The following is a 26,135-nucleotide window of genomic DNA, read 5'->3' as shown; positions in this document are numbered from 1 at the left end:
CTTCATAAGAAAAAAAAACATTATATTAGTATTTTGCGTTGTTTAGCGCTTGCATTGCGTTCATTTTCTTGTTAATTCAGTCGATAAATTCAACATCAACTTTCTCAATACGAGATCAGTGAAAGATCAGCTCCATAAAAAAAAACCCATTACTCCCCCCAACACCGATAAAGAAATTTATATAATGGCATGCAATTTATATAGTCTAAAGTGGACAGGTGTTAAATGTGCACACAGTTCAGTTTTTCAATCTTTTGGCCTCTTCAGTGTGACTTTCAATTTTTCCTAGTCGTAACAGAAAAAAACAAAAAACAATAACAATAACGTTCGTTCTGTTTTCCTTCTGTGCGGATTATCTTGGAAGTATTCGCAGTTTTTATGAGATTCTTTCGAATTCTATACCAAGGAGATGCATGACTAAGTCGTAGAGGTAAACTGAGTGCTCCATCAGACTACACTCTGAGTTAAAGACTGCACTGATACATTTTCACTTAATTCCTCCGCACACTTGGTAAGGAGTTGTTATATATCAGATTTGTTTTTGCATTGTTTTTACCCAGAGAGCCAGAAATGACCCCAGAGATATACACATCAATATTCAACTTGCGTTTTTTTCACTCAGGTTTCTCCTCAGTGTTCTCTTTCTCTGGCTATTCCTCGGTTTCCATTACGAAACACTGCAGCTCTCTCTCTCAAGCATGAAGAAAGAAAAGATATACAAAAGAGCAACCATCTCTTTCTCAATCTTCCTGCATTTTATTTAAAACCAGCAAACGTAAAAAAATTACAGAGCACATCAGAGTATCAAAGAAACAGCTCGTTATATAATGAAGCAATTTATCACTGTCCCATTATAAGCGTTTATGCAGGAATGGATGTTTTGTTTCGAGAGTTAAGCCTGGGGTTTAGGAAATTCTTCAGTAAAGACCAGGACACTGACTTTTAGCCTGTGTAGGCGTTATAACTTCCACTGTATCCGGTACAATTAGTGACCCAGAATCCCATGCGCACCTTGCTTGTGTGGATGTTGTTACAGTGCCCCTCAATATGGCAGACACGATCGAGATTTTTACTGCTTCCTTTCCACAAGTACACAATACCATCAATTGGAAGGGGACCTGAACATTTAGCACCGTTGAAAGTGAAATACCAGCGTTTGCAGCAGTTGTCACAGTTGGTGATTCTAAGAACGCCAGTCCAGTAAACATGGAGGGAAGTGTCAGAGAAGTTCTTGGTGAACAAACACTCCTATGGAAAAATAATCGGCATAAGCAAGATATGATGCCATCCTCTCTTTTTTGATTGCTTAATTGATATCTTTAATTTCAACCTCGCTAAATGTCTCCGTATTCCGAACAATTAAAAAGCTGAACTGTAAATCGTTTTGCTTCACGGTATGATCTCGCATTTAAAGGCGAAACAACCAAAATAAACGATTCAGTTGATCCATGCCAGTAGTCGAAAACGAAGGGCAATAGCTGAAAAATCAATGACTTGCCAAAGCAGGTAAAAAAATTAGTGTCTTTCTTTAAAACAACAATGTTCCTTATCACCTCTTTCTGTTCTACACGGACGGAAACATTCTCCAAATTGATACCTCGAATCCTGCCTCGACGACCGCCATTGTCAATCCCATACAATATACAACAATATTACGACTAGGTACATGAAGATCGGAGGTCCTAGAGTCTAAGAATCGGAAATCCCATGTCTCCAGAACCTTTCGATTCTCATGCCAAGGCCCCGCCGGCTAAGAGAAGCGAAAAGGGCTATGGGGACGAGAATGGTCTTTTTCCTTCTATAAAATTAAACAGTGATTAAAGTTTCACTTACCTTCACATCATTGCCCTTCAGCTGTCTATTGACGATTGACCGTAGCATTTTGGAGAATGCTTGTGTTGTTTTCACATTTAAGAGTGCCTGCTTGTAGAAATCAGACAAATTCTTAATTTCGCGGCAAGGGTAGAAAATTCGATTTCGCTCATATTCTTATGGTAGATAGGCTAGGGCATGGCAAAAACTACTGAATAGTTTTTTTGGCAAAATATCCTTTTATTTCAAAGAAATATGCAAATTACCAACTTCCGTTAAAATCGTCATTTGACGCACCATTTTATTAAACAAGTTTGAGAGCCTCGCATGCAAAACCACATCACTCTTCCGTCTTTAAAACACTCAAATATTTTTGTGCAATGTTTAAATGTGTACTGGGTTAGTTTTAGGGAATGTTGCGTTGTCTTTTTGGGTGCAAAATAATTAAATTTCTAACCCGTAAATTGAAATTTGATGAGGAATTGGTCAAATATTTTCATTTTTAACGTATTTTGAAAAGCTCTCGCGTCGCTCACAATCATTTGCCCAAAGAAATTTTTACAGGAATCTGTAGATCATCCTTCTGCGATTCAACCACCAGAAGCTTAATCCATTTGAAGGTTTCGCACATGGTGAAAATTAATTATATACACGAAGTACTTTTAAGTGAATGAAATACATGTCTTCGAAATTTAATTATTTTGCACCCAAAAAGACAACCCAACATTCTCTAAAACTAACCCAGTACACATTTAAACATTGCACAAAAATATTTGAGTGTTTTAAAGACGGAAGAATGATGTGGTTTTGTATGCGAGGCTCTCAAACTTGTTTAATAAAATGGTGCGTCAAATGACGATTTTAACGGAAGTTGGTAATTTGCATATTTCTTTGAAATAAAAGGATATTTTGCCAAAAAAACTATCCAGTAGTTTTTGTCATGCCCTAGCCTATCTACCATGAAAATATGAGTGAAATCGAATTTTCGACCCTTGCCGAGTTATTTTCCATTTTTATGGACAGGAACTCTTAAGAGTAAAATCAGATCCTTTGGTTAATTTTAAGATCGTTTATCAATCTATGCATCCTGATGAAGTCATCTGCCTTAAGTACCCAGACTTTCTCTTTACACTAACTTGTGACGTCGCCAAACGGTGTATATGATGTCACAACCTGTTACCAGGACCCTGCTTGTGCTATTTACTATAATCACACAACTGTAGTCAGACAGCCAATAGCTCATGCTTCATTTACTTGGGAAAATGAGCATGGTGTGTTATCTATTACCAGTCGAACATTTTATTCCACAGTAAGCCTTTTGATAGAGAATAGCTTTTTGCAGCAACAAATGTTTGAATAAAACTTCACAGCAGACTTGTTGCGTGTAGAAAAGTTCTCTGCGGGTGGATATTGTTAAAGACATAGCTGTTTTAAAAAAGAACTGAAATAAAAAAAAGACATGACTGTAAGCTTAAAAACCTGTTTTTGAGAAAACCATGGTCTGCATGCTAAACTGCAACGGAGTTTCTTCCATAAATGACCATTAATAATTTGTATAGGTCTCTCGTTAAGCTTTATACGACCTCAGATAAGGAGACTTTTGCGACGCGCGTAAGTCCAATTTCTTGCGCGCCTTTTCTATACTTGTAAGCAGTTCCACACTACAACTGAGACTTTGTTTTAAGGATTAACTACCTTTAATCCCTTTATGTTTACTACTTGTTGTTGAGGTGTCTCCGTCAAGAACAAGTCGATTATGTTCATTCAATCTAAAGGAAATTAATGAGAGATCTTCTTCCGCGGCCAATGTTTTGAGGAAAAACATGTTTTGAAATAGTTCTTTCTATATGGCGCACATGGCCCTGTCTTCTTTTTACACAAGTAACAGCAACAAGCTTTAATTCATGGCCATATATCGTTACTGCATCAATTACGTCAAGCAAAGTGGGTCAGCAAGACGACATTTTTGCGATTTGATATGGTGCAGGCGATAAAAACTTAGAAACTTAAACGTGAGTGGATATGTCTCCAGTCATACAAGGCAGCACAATAACATATTGTTGATCAGTCTCCCTCTTGAAAGTAATACCACTGCGCGTTTCAGACGTCAATGGACCTTTTCGGCGATATGACAGCAATTTTGAATTCTATTGTTATGGGATGCTCAGTGGGCGAATATTAGTATATGTATTTGCTCTCTGAGCATCCCATAATAACTAGTTGAAACAATAGAATTCAAAATGGCCGTCGTATCGCCGAAAAGGTCCATTTCAGGGAAGTTGTTTACTACAATTTATTTTCTTTAATTCTTCTTTAAAATACTGGGTGATTATAGTTTTAAAAAAGCTGCGTTCGCTAACTTCATACGAGTAGATTTTAAACCCGCGAACAAAATTGTTAATAAGTTAAATAAGTCACTAGTAATTTATTCCGCCACAGTTATAAAATCGGCTTGATTCTCCTTTTGAATGAAAAATAGCAAGACAATCACCCCAGTCACACTAGTTTAGGTTCCCAGTTTAGGTGACATTTCTAAAAACCGTTTGAAATTGAATAAAGCTCAAGGCTGCTTTGTGTTTCACAATATTATCGGTTGAGCACTAACGTCTGGCTGTGGGCGCTCGATTGGTCTTTATCGTTTTTCCTGCTTTTACATTGTTTCTCTCTTAACTTGTTTTCTAGCTATTTTGGCTAGGTTGGTCATTATGCTTTCCTTGGTCCAATGTCGTTTCAGCTTTTTGCAATTTTATATGCTCATGTTTGTAATTTTCGCAAATTTTCTAAAATGTCGTGGTCACGTGGTCTTCCCTCACAAGTGGCTCCACAGCGTGCTCACATGTCGCAGGATCTTGTCTTTGTTGACGCCATGTTTACTGGCCAGGTGTAGCTCTTGCACCGCCAACATTTTTTGTAAACGTTCTAACTTGCGGAAATGTTTAAAGAAATGGCATATTCAGCTTTTTCGAGGTGCGTTATTCAATCCGCAGAAAAAAAAAATGAAGAAGCAGACAAGTAAAGATATCTCTGTCAAACTTCCTGCTATTTATTTTACATCAGCAAACGCGTAGAAAACATTACAGAGCACACCCAGCATTTCATCAATGTCCCGTTGTAAACGTTTATGCAAAAATGGATGTTTTGTCTCAAGACCTATGCCTGAGGTTTAGGAACTTCTTCAACAAAGATCCGGGACACTGAATTCCAGCCTGTGTAGGCGTCAGCATTTCCGTAACTAGCACAATTACCAACCCAGAATCCCACGCGCACCTTGCCTTTGTGGATGTTGTTACAATGTCCCTCAATATGGCGGACGCGACGGGGATCTTTACCACTTCCTTTATACATGTACACAACACCGTCAATTGGAAGGGGACCTGAACATTCAGCACCGTTGAAAGTGAAATACCAGCGTTTGCAGCAGGTGTCATAGTTAGTAATTCTAAGAACGCCAGTCCAGTAAACATGGAGGGAAGTGTCAGAGAAGTTCTTGGTGAACAAAAAGTCCTGTACAAAATGGAAAACAGAAGAGAAATTAAAGGGATCGATAACTGATCAAGAGGAAACATTCACTCGACAATATTCACAAAATTAGGGCAACAGAAATCAATTAGCGCTTAACAACACAAAGAAAAACACGGATGGTGTCCTGTTTGCCAGTGAATAAATCATGTGCACAATGATCTGTTACAAAAACGTCACCTATAAAACTCAATCACCTTGATCAGACCGTGATCTTTGTCGTCATTCAAGTTTTTCCATACGCACTCCCTCCAGTTCTTATAAGACATCACACCAGGCGTACCAGGGATTCCTCTTGCTCCACTCTCTCCGCGCTGCCCCTTTTGGCCGGGAGGGCCCTGGACTCCAGGTTCTCCTTTGGCGCCATTCTTTCCATTGATACCAGGAGTTCCTAGAGGTCCCCGGGGTCCAGTCTTTCCCGGGCTGCCGTGGTCACCTTTGACTCCTTCACGACCATCACGACCATCACGACCTGGCGCCCCAGGAGACCCAGGCTTGCCATGCATACCAGGAATACCACCATAACAGAAAGGAGGTTGCTGAATTAGAATGAGAAAGAGGTTATGAGTTATTCAGAATTCACAATCATAAATTTTCACGCTGTTTTTACCATTCACTCGTATACAGAGTTTTTGTAGTTTGAATTAGAGGCAATCAACAGGGAGCAGTACTTTAATATATCAATAAATATCACCTTAGCGATGTTCATGCGACTAAAAAGAGTTAAAATTTAACGGTATCATGGATGTGCTAATTCAAGAAATCTTACAAAATCTGTTGTTGGATATTTCAGTTATTTTTTACCAGTCACAAAATACTTTGTTCCACTCATGAAGGCTTAAATTTTACTGAGACTTTTTCTTGCTTTTAAAGTTTATACTTCCTAATTTTTCTTCCTACTAGAATCAGGTCCCTTTATTTTCCCTTGCTTTGGTTGCAATATTTCACAATTTTTAATGCGAGGAAGGAAAATACTGTAGTCTATCATCAAGGAAAGCCCAGATTGTTTGCGCGGCTCAACTAGTTTCAGGTCAATCAAAGTTATAAATAGGACAACGTGGACGCATCTGTAATCTCCAGAGTTCAATCAATATTTGCAAAGAAATGTCGTTTTACTCTTACCAGAAATCAACATTTGTCACATAACGCAATAACTCACCATTTTGTACGACGGTTGATTGGTTTTGTTATTTGCTCCGGCACAGTACATCAGCAAAAACATTGCAGACAGGGACAACAAGGGCATTACAGAGACTTCAGGTGAAATGAAGGCCATTATTTTCTTAGTTCTTCACGATCTCGCTACGAAAAATCGTTTACAACGACCAGATCAGTCCACATTAAAGTAGGGTCACGGTGAAAGGCAAATTCTACAAAAGAGACGTTATTCTCCGTGTTAAAAAATTATAGCGGAATTTACCGACGTGAAAACGTTTTCTCTCTTTGTAAAAATTTGAATTGAAACTTTGGTTAAGTGATGCTTTTTTTAGTTTAGTAACGGGGACATTCAAACTCTCTGAAAGCTGTACTTCAAGTCGTCTACTAGCTTCTACTCAAATCGGATTTGTATTTTTCATATCAGTGGAAATGCTGCGAAAATTGAATATCGTATCTCTCACTCAGGACAAATTTCCTCTCACTGGCAAATTTTGAAACGATAGTGCTAGTTTTGAAAGGAAACAATACGCATTTTTTCCTCATGCTGCTTCTTTTTTTACCTGTGCAAAACAACAACGCATGTGAATGTTTCCCAATTTTTAGCGCTAACTCACAATATTAGTTTTGAATTGGAGAAATTGCCGGCGGCCAAGTGGAGAAATATATAAAGCTATCTAAACTATAGAGAAGGTATTTTCCTTGCGACTTATTCCTATTTGAAATTTAGAGTGGCATCGAATAATTTTTCTGGATTTTAGAGATTCGACAAAACGTCCCTAATTGGCAAAGAGACGTGAATTTTTTTGGTGGCATTACAATATTGAGAAACTATTTAATTTAGTCGTCAGGAGCAGGAAAATTATAAGAAAGTACCATACCTCGAGGCTCGAAGACAATTGCTTTTCTGTTCCAAGCACTGGTGAACAACTCACTGTGTAGGAATGATAAGTAAGTTACGTATATGTACGTATGCAGTAGAGTTTTTAGCCTTTGTGTTGACTTTGGTTCGTGTTCGGACCAGTTCACTGTTGGCCATGAGTCGAGCTCTTTCAATAGTACATTACATCACTGATAATATTCATGACAGTTCTTTTGTTTTTATACAATGAGAAAAAATACGATTTTAACTTCCTGTTACCTTGCAATGTTTTCTAAAACAGTGAGAGCGATATGATAACTTTTTACCCTTAGCGATTCGTCAATCAAAAATCTTAGCTTGTTCTTGAAGACTTCAAGTAAAAAAAGAGCAATTAGATGCCGTCTTGTAAGTCATTTTAGTAAAATAAATTGGAGGCTAAGTTGCGCGGTTTTCATACATAGCCGTGAGACAAGGCTCAGAATTTCATGTTCCAGAGAAATGTCGTTGCTTCACATTTAAAAATTACGTTAACCGTGTAATGCCGACAGAAAGTTCATGATTGGTTTGTCAAAAATGTGCTCTATCAAGGCATTCTATGTGAAAGAAAAGTGTGCTGTGAACTGGCGTTAACTTACCTTTTAACTGGGGTAAAATCACACACCGTATTTGTAGGCTTGGGTTTCTCGCCGAAAGTTATTATCGCGTTTGCTTGACGCGAAAGAGGAGAAAGGAATGCTAGGGGCCTTGATATCAAAATACAAAGAAAAAACTGAGAAAAATACAACCTACTAAGCTTACGCTGATAGCCGAGTCGCTCCAGCTTGTGTTAACGTCGTTTTGCCTCGACTAGAATAATTCTCGATAAAACAAGTTTGGGAATAATTATGAGATGACAACTACATTTAGTATCAATTTTCTTACGAGGAATATAATTGGCCTGAACAGTTTGTTTATGTGACCATCAGTGTCCAATAAAATGGTGTCTTCCATTCGTTAGTTAACAAACACTGACGTGTTACCTACGTAAGTTGATAACTTTGATGTATAATTTTCTTTCCTTATTTCAGAATATTTGCGCGTTTTTCCATCGACACAAAACATAACGGACTTTTGCAACATAATTCAAACATAGCAAGGAATTTAGGACGTACCAATCGATTCTTTAACTTGAATGAATAATCAACATCCACAGTTATGAAAACAGATATCGTTAACTTTGATTTTTCTTCCGCACATAATGACTAAATGCTATCGATATTTTCAAATCCTCATGAACTTAAAACAATAATTTTAGCACTCAGTAGAGGAAACTAATCTCGAAAACTATGTTGAAGTCATTATCACACATCTACAACCTCCATGTAGCCACGCTAGACGAATTTTTCAATGAGTGAAAACGACAAGCTTGAAATAAACCTAATTGGTCCGTTTTCCTTTTTATAAGTTTGTAAACTCGGTATTTTTTGATGTTTTGGTTGATCGACAGGTTTTCTCCTGGATAAGATTGAAATAAATCCACCACTGACATCAATAAATAACAATTGAATTTACATCATGAAGAACTTTGAACATAAACGTTCAGTACACTGATTAGCCGAGTGAAGTGAAAGTTTCCCGCGAAATCTGCGCTCTATTAGTGATACCACAATAAAAACAATAAACTTGATGGCAATTGAATTAAATAATAAGCAACGAACAATTTCAAATTTGCAATTTCCAGTCAGTTACTTTATATCAACAGAAAAAGAGGAGAACTGCCTGTTAAAAAAATTCCGCAGTGTGGTATCGCACGATATTACACGAGACGAGTGTCTAAAATTGCTTCAGCAAACAGCGCATTATCTGTGATTAGAACATTTATGGCTACAAAAAATGCGTCTCTGACAGTCAGACAGTATTTAAACCATTTGTAAAACAGTCACTCACCTTTCTAGTCAACTTGCGCGTCTTGAAATCTGCAGACAATAAGAAAGTAGAGAGAACTGTTAGATTTCACTTTGAATCAAATATAAACGCAGAGAAAATCAGACTGGTAGCTTACACTGTCAGCCAAGTCACCCTGGTCTTGTTGCTGTTTCGAACACGAGTAAAGTGAATCTCGATAAAACAAGTTTGTGAAATAATAATGAGTTAATAACCATTTTTAAAATAGCCTCATGGTTTTATTCTAACAAGAAGTACTATTCGCTAAAAATGTTCTTTATTGTAGACTATTTGTCCAATGAAATGAAACCTTTCACTCGTCATCTTGTACGCCGATGAATATCATGAATTTAGCTTTGAAAGTTGGTACAATTTTTTGAAAGCAAAACAAGACATAATTTTGTGATAGATTAAGTTTCGCGCAGGGAAATATCTCCCACGGATCCCGATTAAAAAGTCATAAATGACACTCCCCAAAATTGCAAAAACGGCGCCTCCAACAAGACATTCCTTCTCTTCTACTGCTTCTAGGGCAACTGATGCATTATTATTTGATAATGATGGACCTCTCGTGTCAATGAACCTTTTAAAGTCATGACAAAAATGAAAATTAATCGCTAATTCCCGCAGCACGGAGAAAATTAAGCGGTGGAAGATTCTCGAATTTAATAGAAACCAGTCAGTGTGTCCACATCAGACACATCATGATGATTCCGACATCGACGCTAAATGTTACGTTCTCGGTTTTCATTTAAACAAAAGGGTTTGATTTGGTAATCTTTGAAGCGGTCTAAATGATAATGAGGCTCAATTACACTGAAAAACACTTGTTTTTAAAACTATGTCACTCAGTTCACTTTCTGTTATGCGAAGGTCTGAACCATTTCTGTCAGTGATATCTTCTTCTACGAATTGCATTAAGCGAGAGCCGAGTTTGGCCACTTCTGTAGTCCTAGTTTTGTGATTAAACAATAAAATTAATAACTGTCAACGGTATGTAAAATAGCCTTAGGAAAAAGAGACCAACCGCGCAAACATAATTAAAGACGATATGGCTTAGCTGTCGACAAATCGACTGATGTTTAACGAGTTTAAAGTGCAAATAAACTGCCTAGGCAAACTGAATAGGTTTCAGGCCCTGTTAGAAACTCAATATTTATGCCGGACGGACATTCAAAACAGCACTCTATGATCTAGCGTAACAATATAACGTCGTATTTATTTGCAATCACTTACCTTTTGTATAGTAACATTTTATCTCGCCAAATCTCTAAACAATAACAGAACTGGGTGGAAAGAAGTGAAGCTGAATATTGGACTAATCAAACTAGCTATGATTAGTTCGAATAACGAAGTAGAGAAAGAAATCGGCGTTAGCTTACAGCAGAGATGATTTATCTCATCGCTGTGAAGATGTTTTGCCTTCGAGTAATAATAGTATTCCCGACAAAACACGTTTTGAATAAATTTAGCAATTTTTATACAACTTTTTCTATATAGAATTCTTACGAACAATGTTGTTCAGCAGGAAAACGGCTTGTTTCTTCGCTTGTTGTTTGTCCTGGCAAAATACTGACTTTTTGTATGATGGCTTTGCAAATAGTTATATTTTTGAACATACTTTCAGTAGCTCTATGCAGATTTAATTGCAACTCGATTAAACAACAGGCCTGGAAGTGCTTTTCTCGCAATCCTCAGAGCTTGAGCAGTTTGAGAAAATTTTCCCAGCGGACTTGCTGTATCGTCAAATGCAAAAAAAAAAGCTCTATAAAGGGGACACTACTAGAAGCAACTGTAAATGTCAAGACCTTTTATGAGTAGGCCAGAGTCTTCTTGCGAAATAAACCCCGCAAAGCGGTTAGCGGAAGATGACATTAATTATTTTTCTACTTCTATTGCCTCTTATGATGCTTACTTTTCAGTCCTTTCTCAGACAATAACCGCGTGTTTCTTATTAAACGCTCTAATCTTTCCACGCGTTCAGGTGCAAATACTTTCAATATTTGCAGTTTTAAGTGAATTGTTTGTAATTTTGTGGTGAATATATTTGAGTTCTGTTTGACTGCGTTTTCGGTTCACACAACTTGATCATAGAATGTAAACAATTCCTGTTAATTAATCACAATTGTCACCTTTACTCACCGGCAACTGTGGATGGAAAACGCGCCGATTTGCAGAATAACTGATTTTCGGTGTGACTTGAAATAAACTGTTCATCTCGAGTCAGCTTTTAACGGTATTTTTTTTTTTTTTTTTTTTTTTTTTTTTTTTTGCGCTGCATAACGCACGTGACTCCAAATTCGCTAGCCTGCGAAGAATTCGGAGAGCAAAGCGATCGGGGCGAGGACAGGTGTTCGAAGGCTACAAATACGCGCGCACTCACTTTTTTTTTGTTCTCCCTTCGTGAACAGCTCCACACTACAACTACGTCTTTGCTTTAAGGATTAACTAATTCCTCCTTGTTGTTGAGGTGTTTCTGTAAAGGAAAGGTCGACTCTGTTAAATCTACAATCAGAGGAAATAAAAGATTTGCTGCCGCGGCCACTGATTTCAGGGCAAACGTGACGCAAAATAGCTTTTCGTTACGGAGTTGGTATCTGGCGCAAAGGGACTTGTCTTCTTTTTTTACAATTTCCAAGAAACAACAGCAAATCGTTTATTTGAATGATCATAAATCCTTGAAAAAAAAGAACAAAGATAAGCAAAGCAGGACGAAATCTTCTGCGATATGATAGAGTGCAGGCGAAATAAACTTCACATCAGTCTCTTAACCTTAATTGCTTTTTTTAAACTAAAGACGCATTATCTGTCTGGACGAGCGTGGGCAAACATTCCTAGTTCGTTTGGATGTGCGTCTCTAGTATAAAGACGGGCACAAGACTATCCTTCGAAATACGCCTTGAACGACGCGCTTCGAGAGATAGTTCCTCTAGACGCATAATACGTCTTGTGCCCGCCTCTATACTAGAGACGCACAACCAGACGAACTACAAATGTTTGCCCAAGCTCGTCCAGACGGATAATGCGTCTTTAGTATAAAAACGGCGAGGACGCATTATCCTTCTGGACAGATAATGCTTCCTCTAGCATAAAAACGGTCCATCATTAATCTCTTAATCATTGACCCCGTGGTACGGATATGCCTTCAGTTATATAACGCAGCACAATAAAGCAGTATTTCTCTTGAAATTAATCACTCTGCTCGTTTCAGACACCCACAATTTCCAAGCTCGTTCCCAGGGCTTCCCCCTTCCCAATCTCTAAGGGCACAGCCCTGGAAACGAAGTTGCACAATTTCTTTACTTTGACTCCTCTCCAAAATCCCAGGCGGTCATATTTCGAGAAAGCCGGCTTTGTGAAGTCATTTGTGTGCATTTGAAAACGAACATATGCATGGGTTAAACCTCTCTTCTTCAAAGAGGTTCGAACGTTCGTTATATAAATCGGCTGTGCGAAGTTAGTGCAGGCACAAAGTCGAATGGATCGTAACGTTGCGCCTGCACTTACATTACTCAGTGGATACTCCCCAACCGAAAAAAAAAAAAAATGAAGCCTTTTCGGAAGAGAGTGGGGTTAAACTGAAATAGCAAGAGAAGAACTCTAGTTTTAATGTCGCCCGTGCTAAATTAGTCCAGTACAGTCGGTGCGTTCCTCGCCCTGTAGAAGGGAAATTAAGCAAGCCAAGACGACGAAGACGACGGCAACGAGAACGTCAGCAAATAAAAGGTTTACTGAGCAAAACAATTGCTGTGCACGAGTGTTATAGATCTTTGTGCATTTCTTTGCCGTCTTTTGCAAATCAAGAACGTGGAATTCTCTACTTGTACTTTACCCCCTAAAAATTTGCATAGGCATTGTCTTAGATTTTTCTTGGGACATCTTCATGTCCCAGGAGAAATTGCCAACAACGATTACGCAAAATTTGGGGGGTTAAAAGAGGTTTGTTATGGGATTTGTGCAAGTAGACAATGACTACGTTTTGCGTAGTCTGAGGAACGCGAACGACGACGGCTAATTTTTCATATTTCCATTTGGAAGTGAACGCTGTCATTGCATATTTAGCCTGAGCACGTTTTTAGAGCCATTGGCTTACTAAACAGATCTAGATAGCTGCGAATTTCAGATATGGGGCGAATTATGACGGTTTACTTGATATTATTTAATAAAAACAGGATTAAAAGTAAAGCCTGCTTTGGCGGGTTAAAAAGCGTTTTAGGTTGGATTGGAATGTCTCTAATACTGTTATTGCTCTCGTGGTCTTTATTGTTTTAGGTCCTTTATTGAATCGCGCATTGTTGATTCCATTGTTTTAGCCTATTTTGTTTTAGGTAATTCCCTTTTTCTGTTTATTTTTCTTGATATTTTGGCCTTTCCAATTGTCGTATTGGCCCAGTGGAATTTTTTTGTCGCTCAGTAATCTGCGCAGTATTACAATATTGTAATTATAGCAATTCTAATGAATGAAAGCCTTCTTTCCATTCCATTTGACTCGTTCTATCGTTTATCTCAACACGAATTAAGGGTTGGGCTCGTGTTTTCACTTAAGCTTTAAAGCCAGTGCATTTTCTTTTTTACATTTGTAGTCATGTTTGTAATTTTCGAAAACTTTGTAAAGTTCCTGGTCAGTTGGAGTTTCTTTGAATATGGTTCACATGCAAACCCATCACGTTTCGCCAATTTTGTAAAACCGTCACATTTTTTTAGCAATTTGGGTGGCTTTGTTGTTCAACGTTGAGCATATATACATATAGATAGCAGGTTTTGTAAGAATAGCTTGAAAACAAGCACCAGTCTCTTTTTCGATCTTCCTGCCATTTATTTTACATCAGCAAACATAAAGTTAATTAAGTTGCAATGTAAACGAACCTCTCGCTAATTATTTCAGCAAATTATTACCGTCCCATCTTAAGTGTTTATGCAGGAATGGATATTTTGTCTCGAGATCTAAGCCTGAGGTTTAGGAATTTCCTCAATAAAGATCCGGGACACTGAATTCCAGCCTGTGTAGGCGTCATAACTTCCACTGTATCCGGCACAATTAGTGACCCAGAATCCCACGCGCACCTTGCCTTTGTGAATGTTGTTGCAGTGCCCCTCAATATTGTTGACGCGGTGAATATTTTGACTTGTTGATTTCCCCATGTACACAAGTCCATCAATTGGCAGGGGAGCTGCACATTCAGCACCGCTGAAAGTGAAATACCAGCGTTTGCAGCAATTGTCACAGCCGCTTATTCTAAGAACGCCTGTCCAGTAAACATGAAGGGAAGTGTCAGAGAAGTTCTTGTTGAATAAACACTCCTGTTAAAAAGTAACGATAAAAAGGAAAAACTTCAAACAAACTCAGAAACATAATTCTTTCTCAGTTAATTTCGTCTCTCAAAGGATTGTTTGTTTTGCAAACGAATCATTCACCTTGATCAGGCCGTGGTCTTTGTTGTCATTCAAGTTTTTCCATGCGCACTCTTTCCAGTTCTTATAAGACATCACACCAGGAGTCCCAGGTATTCCACTTGCTCCACTCTCTCCGCGCTGCCCCTTTTCGCCGGGAGGGCCCTGGGCCCCAAGTTCTCCTTTGGCGCCATTAATTCCATTGATACCAGGTGTCCCTGGAGGTCCCTGGGGTCCAGTCTTTCCCTGGTCACCTTTGGCTCCGTCACGGCCATCACGGCCATCATGACCTGGTGCCCCAGGAGACCCAGGGTTGCCATGCATACCAGGGAAACCAGGCTTGCCAGGCATACCAGGGATACCACCATAACAGAAAGGAAGAGGCTGCTGATTTAGTGTGATAAGAAGAGAATTCTGAATATTTATGAGAAACTCTGTAACTTTGTTGATATCAAAATAGGACAGACTATGACTCTCCGTGTAAGTTTCTCATCAACTAAATCTTTTCTGAAGCTCTAAAGTCGCAGACCATCGCTTTTCGGTAATAATTTACTCGGGCCGCATTGAGTAGAGAAGTTCTTTAAAATGTTACCATCTCTCCGTTGAGCATTACATAAAAATTGCACTTATAAAGCTTAGTTCTTCAACAAATTGATGGAAAAAAATGTTTTCCCAATTTTTATTTTGTAGCTCTCACAGAATCTGCACGTTAGTCTCTATCATCGAAGCATTTAATAAAGTCATTTGCGCATGTGACATAAACACACCTTATAATACCACGGTCGTCCTGCTGTTTTGTTTTCCTCCGCAGCACAATAAACTGCTAAGTTGGACATCACAAACAACATTAAGGCCACAGAGACACCAATCTTAAAAACCATTTCCTCTTAATGAGTTGCTCGGTAGAGTTAACTGCAAAGGAAAAAAGAAAAATATATTAAATAACTAAATCCCCTATAGACCTTCCGGGGTTTTTTCCTAGAGAGGGGAGAAAGAAAGCCTGACCTCGTTCCCAGGGCTTTTAGCTTAGATGTTATGAAGGGCAACACATGAGGAGTGGCCAGAGGCTCCTGTTTCGCCACTCAAAGTTTCTAAGAGGAAAGCCCTGGCAAGGAGGTTGAAAGGCACCAGCAGGTTATCAAGTGTTATACTCATGATTAATCACCATTCTTTTTTTAATAGAATTGGAAACGATCTTAATATACACCGAACGATTGTTAGACACGTCAATCTAAATACTGAGTAGACCTTTAACTAATTTGACACATGAGGTTACTATGAAAAACTTGAGATAGCCGCTGCTAATAGTTAACCCAATGAGCCTCAGTTGGTCGTCGACTCGGAGAGAAAGTTTATTCAAGGTTCTCCTTGCATCAGCCCTCGCTGTCACGTATTTTACTAGCTTTCTGTTTCCGGAGATTGTAAAAAGATTGTAAAACGGGTTGCTGAGGCTTCTTGAAATTAACTTACCGTGCAAGACTCAGCGCCTATGCAGATGATAAATAAAGCAAGAAAAAGAAAAAGGAGAAAGAAAAAAAAAGCCGATCAGATTGTAAATCAGTATAAGACAGTAACGGGAACTTCTTCAATACGTACCTATCACTGTTGAAAAAGATATGAACTTCTCGTTGACCAGCGATCAATATTTTACGATAGAACTTTGTTTATTCTTGTCCATTGCCTAATGTGCTTTTCGCGTTTTGTTTTCTCAGCATAGTTTACTGAGATCAAAATTACGACTGGAATTATGCTTGAATAAATTTAAAGATGATTGCAGATCACGTGACCAGCAGGAAGAGTTTCGATAATTTTCTCCTAATTTTAGACAAGATAGTTTTTTTATAATCCCTTTGTTGATGATTAATTTCTCATATCATCTGTTTCTAAAAAATACCGAAAAGAATTATATGCGTTTTATCCGGTTGAGGAAAAAAAAAACATAAAAAAAGAGATTTTTTTTGACGACTTTAGGAAAATGGCGCCTGTGTTTATAAACCTAAATTGAACCTGCATAATTGCTTTTAACGACAGGCCTTGTTTATAAACCTGAATCCACACACTCTCTAATTGAGATAAAAAACCAATAAACCTTGTTCCTTTACCATTTATGTTTTGCTTTAATTAAAAGATAATATTTTTTTTTTTAAAGGAAACTAAAAACTGCAACACAGAAAGTTTCGGCATTATAGCGGATTGTTTATAAAGAAAAATAACTTTGCCAACTAAGAAAGCCTAATTACTGACTTGCTGACTTGAAAACTATATTAAACTGCCGGACATTCCTTTCGACAACTTTGAGAACAAGTCGCCTGTGTTTATAAACCAGATCAAACCTGTCTGATTGGTTTTAAGGGTGAGTCGGAAAACAGGCTATTTGTTTTAAAATGATTATACACCCTTTTAATTTTGAGAATTAAAGAGCTTCATTGGTTTTCTTGCATTTTTTTTTTAATTATACTTTGGAATCAAGCACACCGACTGAATAGAAGATAATTGAATGGCAAAGTAGAAATGCATGAAGTATAACGAATTTGTGAAGAATCAATAAAACTTTACCTTTTAGAAAATATTAACCTGATTGTCGTATTTAACTTGAACGCTAAGTTAAAAAAACAATTCACAACAACTTATCCTCGCTTTTAACAATGAATATGAAAAGATATTTTTTACAAACCTAAACCTATGACCTCTTTATTTTGCAAATCGAAAATGTAGTTTGCTTTGTCATTTATTTCTAGTTCCACTTTGGATTATCTAGTATATTATTGTCTTTCTTTTATTTTCTGTGATTAAAAACAAGGCTGTGTTTACAGACAGAGATATGCATTGTATATTTTCAGTTTACCATAGTGAGGCGGTATTTGCTTACTTTTTGCCCACCAGTTTGATGTTTAATCAGAATACGACATGACTAAATGTGACACGCCTTAAATTTAAAACCACTTTGTGATTGACGGGATTTTTTTCTCACATCAACGCTAATGGGCTGAAAATGGTTTCTTATCCGCTGTTTGTTGTTGCCTTTCTTTAATTTGATGGAATTGAACAGCTGTGAAGAAAGCAAAATTTTTAATTATTTATCAGTCTGTGAGACTAAATTCACAACAGGGTATGTCGACTAAAATGTCGGCTGATTGTATTTTCTTGGAACATATCTGGGGGATTATTTTCTTTGAATAAGTTAACTCCGGCCGAATAAGCGATATTTCTTAAAGCAGATGATAATCAAGTGTATAGTTAACATCTTAAAATTGTTTGTTGTTATATTTTTTAATTTCTTCAACCGACGAAAAGTAGAGACACGAGGACTGAGAGGAGCAACTTAGCAACAGAGAAGGAACAGCACTCTCATGTTAGACTGATAGAAACATATTCTGACAGTGAAGAGTGAAAACAAGAGGTACAAATTAGGATGATATCGACTTTAAGTGGACAATTGTTTTTCAAAGCGCTCAAAGTTTTTCTTTTCAAACCTGTGGTTCCTGCAATATGTTTTCCAATATCTCATAGTGATCATGATAGAGAAAAACAACAATAAATTTCATCATAATACTTTCCTTTTGTTCGGATTCTCTTGGAAGGTGACTCGCAGTTGATGTAAAACTCCCTCCATACTAAGGAGTCCTGTCAGGTTAAACTTAGTCTGAGTTTAAGGTTGCGCAATGTACATGAACGCTTAGTCAGCAAACTTGGATTTGCTTCAGATAGTTTGTGCTCACAGGGTTACAGCTGAACTAATATACACATGGGTTATTGACCTGGCGTGAGGTCTAGATGGCTGGATATTGGCCAAGTTTATTTTTTCAAAAACAGAACAAGACTAATATCCAGCCATCTTGACCTAACAGGTTTGGTCAATAAAGGATTTATCATATGGAAAAAGATCACTATTTTCTTGCGGGACACAGCGGGTAAATAATTCCGAACAGGCAAGACAGCGCCATCTTTCACGCTCGGGTAGCCAATCACAGCCCAGGATTCGGTTCACCTTGCCCGCTCAAAAACGCTAACTGTATAATAAATCTACATATCAAACAGACCCCACTTTTTCCTTAGGGTGTTAGCGATGTCCAATTTTCTTGCTATTTCTAGCTTTTAAATTCTCAATAAAACATTCCTTGACTTTCTGTGGCATGAAGAAATAGAACAGAATGCAAATGCAAACAAACAAATGTTTCTTTATCAATCCTCCTGCATTTTATTTAAAAACAGAAAACGTAAACCACTACAGAACACACCCAGTAATCAAAGGAACCCCGCGTTATATCATTAAGCAATTTATCACTGTTCCATTACGCGCCTTTTCTGCAGGAATGGATGTTTTGTCTCGAGATCTAAGCCTGAGGTTTGGGAACTTCCTCAATAAAGATCCGGGACACTGAATTCCAGCCTGTGTAGGCGTCATAACTTCCACTGTATCCGGCACAATTAGCGACCCAGAATCCCACGCGCACTTTGCCTTTGTGGATGTTGTTGCAGTGCCCCTCAATATGGCGGACGCGAAGGAGATTTTTACCACTTCCTTTATACATGTACACAACACCGTCAATTGGAAGGGGACCTGAACATTCAGCACCGTTGAAAGTGAAATACCACCGTTTGCAGCAGTTGTCACAGCCGGTAATTCTAAGAACGCCAGTCCAGTAAACATGGAGGGAAGTGTCAGAGAAGTTCTTGGTGAACAAACAATCCTGCACAAAATGGAAAACAGAAGAGAAATTAAAGGGATCGATAAGTGATTAAGCGGAACATTTACTCGACAATATCTACAAAATTATTTATGTGTTCTAGGGTAACAGAAATCAATTAAAACTATCTGACGGCGGTTAACACGACCTAAACCACCACGAAAATGAAACACAAAGGAAAAAGGATAGTGTCCTGTTTGCCAGTGTATAAATCATGTGCACAATGATCTGTTACAAAAACGTCACCTATAAAACTCAATCACCTTGATCATGCCGTTATCTTTGCCGTCACCGAACCTCCATGCGCACTCTTTCCAGTTCTTGTAAGCCATCACACCAGGAGTCCCCGGAATTCCATTTGTTCCACTCTCTCCGCGCTGCCCCTTTTGGCCGGGAGGGCCCTGGACTCCAGGTTCTCCTTTGGCGCCATTCTTTCCATTGGTACCAGGGGTTCCCTGAGGTCCCTGGGTCCCAGTCTTCCCCGGGCTGCCTTGGTCACCTTTGACTCCTTCACGGCCATCACGACCATCACGACCTGGTGCCCCAGGCGACCCAGGCTTGCCGTGCATACCAGGGATACCACCATAACAGGAAGGAGGTTGCTGGATTAGAACGAAAAAAAGGTTATGAGTTATTCAGAATTCACAATCATAAATTTTCACGCTGTTTTTACCATTCACTCGTATACAGAGTTTTTGTAGTTTGAATTAGTTACAGTGACGCAATTCTCAGGGAGCAGTACTTTACTATATCAATAAATATCACCTTAGCGATATTGTTGCGACTAAAAAATATTAAAATTTAAAGGTATTATGGATGTGTCAATTCAAGGAATCTTACAAAAATCTGTTGGTGGAGATTTCAGTTATTTTTTTACTAGTCACAAAATATTTTCTTCCACTCATGAAGGCTTAAATTTAAGAAACCAGAAACTGTAAGGGACCGCATACGATAAACGCTGCCAACGTAGGATCTACAAGAGATCTGATCAGCCAAAAAAATGTATGAAGACAAACAATAGACTGCAAGGCGGATACTACGTGAAAAACGTTTCGAGACACCAACATGACAAGAACCGATAAAGTAGGATCGCAACAGTGGACAGCTGTTTCGCCCTTCTTGGGGCTCGTCAGCACTGTGTAGCGAAGATATGTAACGCCAGCCCAACAGCCAACGCACATAAATTGCAAAATGACCCGTTCACTATATCAAGTTCCGTACTTTGAACTCACTTGCGCCCCGAAACACGCGTTGCCACATTACATTACGTGTTTCGGGGCGCAAGGAGACAAAGTGTCAAGATTGGTGTCTCGAAAAGCAAAAGAATAAATGTGGCTGGACAAGGCCAGCCTAAACATTTAAACATTCAACCGCATGGCCAGTACCATGCTTAAAAAACGCAGCGTATCGGATCTAAAAAGACCTACGTTTTTTAAGCATGGTACTGGCCATGTGGTTGAATGTTTAAATGTTTAGGCTGGCCTTGTCCAGCCACATTTATTCTTTTGCTTTTCGAGACACCAATCTTGACACTTCGTCTCCTTGCGCCCCGAAACACGTGATGTGGCAACGCGTGTTTCGGAGAGCAAGTGAGTTCAAAGTACGGAACTTGATATAGTGAACGGGTCATTTTGCAATTTATGTGCGTTGGCTGTTGGGCTGGCGTTACATATCTTCGCTACACAGTGCTGACGAGCCCCAAGAAGGGCGAAACAGCTGTCCACTGTTGCGATCCTACTTTATCGGTTCTTGTCATGTTGGTGTCTCGAAACGTTTTTCGCGTAGTATCAGCCTTGCAGTCTATTTTTTGTCTTCATTAAATTTAAGGCTTTTTTCTTGCTCTTAAAGTTTATACTTCTTAATTTTTCTTCCTACTAGAATCAGGTCACTGCATTTCCCCTTGCTTTGGTTGCAATATTTTACAATTCTTAAAGTGAGGAAGGAAAGTACTGTAGTCTATAATCAAGGAAAGCCCAGATTGTTTGCGCGGCTCAACTGGTTTAGACAATCAAAGCTATAAATAGGGCAACGTGGACGCATCTGTCATGTCCAAAGTTAAATCAATATTTGCAAAGAAATGGTTTACTCTTGCCAGATATTAACATTTGTCAGATAACGCAATAACTCACCATTTTGTATGACGGTTGATTGGTTTTGTTATTTGCTGCGGCACAGTACATCAGTAAAAACATCGCAGACAGGGACAACAAGGTCATCACAGAGACTTTATGTGAAATGAAGGCCATTATTTTCTTAGTTCTTTACGATCTCACTACGGAAAAAACGTTTACAAAGACCAGATCGGCGTACATTTAGGTAGGGATAAGGGTGGGAGGCAAATTCTACATAAGAGACGTTATTCTCCGTGTTAAAAAAAATTATAGCGAATTTTTCCGACGAATTGAAACTTTGGTTAAGTGGTGCTTTTTTTAGTTTAGTAACGGGGACATTCAAACTCTCTGAAAGCTGTACTTCAAGTTGTCTACTAGCTTCTACTCAAATCGGATTTGTGTTTTTTTTTTTATATCAGTGGAATTGAATATCATATCTCTCGCCCAAGACAAATTTCCTCTCACTGGCTAGTGAAAGGAAACAGTACGCATTTTTTGCCTCATGCAGTTTCTTTTTTGTGCGAAACAACGCGCGTGTGGATGTTTCCCAATTTTAGCGGAAACTCACAGTATTAGTTTTGAATTAGAGAACTCACAGCCAAGTGGAGGAATGCATAAAGCCATCTAAACTATGGAAAACTACCGAATTAATTCTATTTGGATTTTGGAATTATATCGAATAATTTTTCTAGCTTTTAGAGTTTCGACAAAACTTGCCTAATTTGCAAAGAGCCTTGAAATATTTTGGTGGCATTACAATATTGAAAAACTTATTAGAAGCAGGACCAGGAAAATCAGAGAAAAGTATCATACCTCTGAGCTCGAAGGATCCCTTTCTCTTCCAAGCACCTGATGAACAAGTCAATGTAAAGGAATGATAAGTAAGTTACGTGTGCAGTTGAGTTTTTAGCCTTTAATTTGTGTTGACTTTGGTTCGTGTTTGAACCAGTTTACAGTTGACTAGTGATGAGTCAATACTACATTACATCACTTATAATATTCATGACAGTTCTTTTGTTTTTATACAATAAGAAAAAATACGATTTTAAATTCCTGTTACGTTGCATTAAACAAATATCACGTTTTTTCTCAGAGTTTAGATTGTGCGGAGTTTTTGTCCAATGGACCTTGCAGTGTTTTCTAAAACAGTGAGAGCGATATGATAACTTTTTACCCTTGGCGATTCGTCGATCAAGAATCTTAGCTTGTCCTTGAAGACTTCAAGTAAAAGAAAGAGCAATTAGGTGCCGTCTTGTAAGTCATTTTAGTAAAATAAATTGGAAGCTAAGTTGCGCGGTTTTCGTACATAGACAAGGCTCGGAATTTCATGTTCCAGAGAAATGTCGTTCCTTCAACTTTAAGAATTGTGGAAGACTATTCGGCTACGATAACCGTGTAATGCCGCAGAAAGTTCATGATTGCTTTGTCAAAAATGCGCTCTCTCAAGGCATTCTATGCAAAAGAACAGTGTGCTCTGAACTAGCGTTAACTGACTCTTTAAGTAGAGTAAAATCACACACCTTATTTTTAAGCTTGGGTTTCTCGCCGAAAGTTGTAATCGATTTGCTTAACGCAAAAGAGGAGAAAGGAATGTCAGGGGTTTAAAGTGCAAATAACTGAATAGGTTTCAGGCCCTGTTAGAAACTCAATACTTATGCCGGACGGACATTCAAAACAGCACTCTATGATCTAGCGTAACAATATAAGGTCGTATTTATTTTGCAATCACTTACCTTTTGTATAGTAACATGTTATCTCGCCAAATCTCTAAACAATAACAAAACTGGGTGGAAAGAAGGGAAGCTGAATATAAGATTAATTAAACTAGCTGTTGTTAATTCGAATAACGAAGTAGAGAAAAAAATCGGTGTTAGCTTACAGCAGAGATAATTTATCTCATCGCTGTGAAGCTGTTTTGCCTTCGAGTAATAATTGTACTCCCAGCAAAACACGCTTTGAATAAATTTAGCAAATTTTATACAACGTTTTTTACGAGCAATGTTGTTCAGCAGAAAAACGGCTTGTTTCTTCGCTTGTTGTTTATCCTGGCAAAATATATATACTGACTTTTTTTGTGGTGGCTTTTCAAATAGTTATAGTTTTGAACATACTTTAAGTAGCTCTATGCAGATTTAATTGCCGCTCAATTAACAGCAGGCCTGGAAGTGCTTTTCTCGCAATCCTCAGGGCTTGAGCAGTTTGAGAAAATTTTCCCAGCGGACTTGCTGTATCGTCAAATGCAAAAAAAAAGCTCTATAAAGGGGACACTTTTAAAAGCAACTGTAAATGTCAAAACCTGTTAATGAGTGGGCCAGAGTCTTCACGCGAAATAAACCCCGCAAAGCGGTTAGCGGAAGATGACATTAGTTATTTTTCTATTTCTATAGCCTCTTATGATGCCTACTTTTCAGTCCTTTCTCAGACATTAACCGCGTCTCTTTTCATCTTGATAAAAATAATAAAATTTGGCAAACTCATTCGCACAGTGAGTGCGAGTGACAATGTAGCATAAAATGGCTAGCATAAAATAGCATTAATATGGCGAATGGCGAATAATCGAGGGCCAAACAAGCCAAATCTGGTAGCGGTTTGCCCCTGTGCCCCAGTTTAAATCTGTCTCTTTTAGTACCTACAACTTAGTTATTTACTTAACTCTGTAAGTGCGGCCTGACTAGTAGCTCGCTAAAATTGAGATAGGATATTCTAAATGGCGCGGGTGAAAATCACATCAGTAGGCAAATGTGTGGAGAAATATCGCAAAATAAAATCTTTCTTTTATACGGCATCTATTAGACTGAAAATATAATCATACAATAATAGTAAAGCGGAAAGGAAAAATTATAAATTGTCATAACGTAATAAATATTTATAAATGTAACCGGACGAAATGTGCTTTCAGTCGTAACTTTACTTACACTAACTTTTAGCTGCAATCTCTCCGTCGACAAAATCCTGTCTCATTATTTTCACTTTGATTTAACACTGAAAGCGTGAGAAATTAATAGAGCCCTAACCATGCTACACTTCAAGAGTAATTGCTTTCTTTTACTTTCAATTAAGAATTTGAATTAAGAACTCTTGCTTTCTTCTGCTTGTCAACACAGACGATTTTGACTAGGTTGTCGAAAAAATTCGCCTTCAGGTCGTTCCAAAGTTTGCTCAATATTGTCAATGACAATAGAACCTCTGCATTATATGAAAGATTTCGTGATAAAGTGTCCAAAAAGTTTACAGTTTAGTAAAGAAAATTTGACGTTCCAAGGCAATCAAATATCTTAGTCAGTGACGATGATTGTTCAGTCTCACGGGTTTGTTTGTTTCAAGGTTTTTCTATATTTGAATCATTAAACATGTCATCAAATACAGTTGAACATGTTTTCATAATATCATTTTAACGCAGTTAACTGTTGCAATGCATATTTTATCTGTTTCTGCAAATACACGGATTCTTTTAACGAAACAAATCACTGGTCAGTACTCGGACTCTGGCAAATCTATAAGCCTAGCCAGACTTTATGTTTCCTTACAGTTGTAATTTCAGCTAATTATTGTTTCAGTGATTTTTTTTTTTTTTTTTTCAATTCTGCGGGCAGCGCGCTGCCGCATTAAAATGCACAATTGAGTCAAGATACCGAGTTATGCAAATGTTCAGTTTCGATGAATCATCACAAAGTTAACTCTTCTGTTTTTTCCGTTATAACGCTTGGAATTTGACTGCCCCCTAGAAACTGAATCGATTATTGAGTCTGGATTATTCGAATTCATTCTCGATCTCTAACCGGTATACGTAAATAATGGAATAAAACCATACCAAAATTATATTAAAATTGTGATCCTGACTGGTTGAATGCCTTAAGTATTATCACCGACAAAGCATGAAATCGTTAAATTTTCACCGAGAGCTGGGGTCGTTTTATAATCTGAGTCGCATATTTTCCATTTCATCTGTACCGACGAAACAAAACACCCGATCACCCGTCCCCCGATGAACATGTACTACGACATCTCTGGGGCGATGCGCGTCCGAATAAGCCATTTTGAACCAAATTATTTTATGAACGCCGGCGACCTTTTCTCGATTCGTAGCACTTAATAAAAGCTAAACAAGATTTTTTCCGATGTGTTGGTACAGAGATGACTTTCCTTGCGATGGAAAATAGACTATTCTTTAGAGTTAGCTTTCCGGGCAGCATTGATTGAGTATACTGTTGTTAATCAGTTAAGGAAAATTGCTAATTAACTTACGCTTGCCGGATTACCTTACGATTTGTGAATATCTGTAAATATTGATTGCCTTCTCAAACTAACCGGTTGTTTTACGTGCCTATACTCAATTGTTGTTGGATTTTTCATTTAAGACAAGTACTCGTCGGTTGGGAGTCTTAAACTTGCTGAGTTTCCTTTCATTCATGAATTTCGATGTTCTCAAACTTCGCAGTTACTTTAATTGCTAAAGACAAAGTTTATCTGTTTAAGGCGACACCTAAGAGAAACGTTCTATTAATCAGTCATCTGCAAATTCTTACCAATCCCACGATGTTCAAATTTATAATACATCCAAATGTCCATTTTGCTGCGCACATCTTGACTCTGTTGTTATTGGGAATTATACAAATGTAATTTTGTCGAGAGCTTACCGTGTTAGTGTACTAAGGATTGAGCATTTCAGACTAA

At 38.1% G+C, this 26,135-nt stretch overlaps 3 protein-coding genes across 8 annotated transcripts in view; all 3 read right to left on the bottom strand.

The window, feature by feature from the left end:
• Positions 1-808: 808 nt before the first annotated feature.
• On the bottom strand, positions 809-16,740 carry LOC145466482 (uncharacterized). 4 transcript variants are annotated; one of them, XM_081450205.1, is made up of 4 exons: positions 16,133-16,732; positions 15,430-15,574; positions 14,687-15,049; positions 13,798-14,572 (listed from the first exon to the last, which is right to left on the bottom strand). In XM_081450205.1, exons 2-4 carry the CDS (start codon positions 15,541-15,543, stop codon positions 14,216-14,218), a joined length of 834 nt encoding a protein of 277 aa, XP_081306331.1. In that variant the 5' UTR covers positions 15,544-15,574; positions 16,133-16,732; the 3' UTR covers positions 13,798-14,215. The 4 variants fall into 4 exon arrangements, with proteins under 4 accessions (XP_081306333.1, XP_081306331.1, XP_081306330.1 ...); XM_081450207.1 differs by lacking the exon at positions 13,798-14,572 and adding an exon at positions 809-1,248 and having other exon boundaries at positions 15,430-16,740; XM_081450204.1 differs by having other exon boundaries at positions 15,430-16,732.
• Positions 4,852-26,135, bottom strand: part of LOC145466490 (uncharacterized) — a 68,866-nt gene continuing 47,582 nt past the window's right edge. Inside the window, exons 1-4 of one of the 3 annotated variants that reach the window (XM_081450220.1) lie at positions 9,275-9,405; positions 6,491-6,633; positions 5,529-5,870; positions 4,852-5,316 (exon numbers count right to left, since the gene is read on the bottom strand). In XM_081450220.1, coding sequence (XP_081306346.1) covers positions 4,963-5,316; positions 5,529-5,870; positions 6,491-6,607 — 813 coding nt within the window. In that variant the 5' untranslated portion in view covers positions 6,608-6,633; positions 9,275-9,405 and the 3' untranslated portion in view covers positions 4,852-4,962. Of the gene's footprint in view, positions 5,317-5,528; positions 5,871-6,490; positions 7,413-9,274; positions 9,406-26,135 lie in introns of those variants that run through there. The other 2 variants (XM_081450221.1, XM_081450219.1) reach the window with 2 other exon arrangements.
• LOC145466545 (uncharacterized) lies at positions 17,334-22,323 on the bottom strand. Its single transcript, XM_081450263.1, has 4 exons — positions 22,275-22,323; positions 21,480-21,622; positions 19,614-19,952; positions 17,334-19,353 (listed from the first exon to the last, which is right to left on the bottom strand). The coding sequence occupies exons 2-4, from the start codon at positions 21,594-21,596 to the stop codon at positions 18,997-18,999; spliced, it is 813 nt and encodes a 270-aa protein (XP_081306389.1). The 5' UTR covers positions 21,597-21,622; positions 22,275-22,323; the 3' UTR covers positions 17,334-18,996.

This window comes from Orbicella franksi, chromosome 13, assembly GCF_964199315.1.
Source record: "Orbicella franksi chromosome 13, jaOrbFran1.1, whole genome shotgun sequence".
Taxonomy (NCBI): Eukaryota; Metazoa; Cnidaria; class Anthozoa; order Scleractinia; family Merulinidae; genus Orbicella; species Orbicella franksi.
Note: the sequence above shows the minus strand (reverse complement) of the source record. Positions and strands in the feature narration are given on the sequence as shown.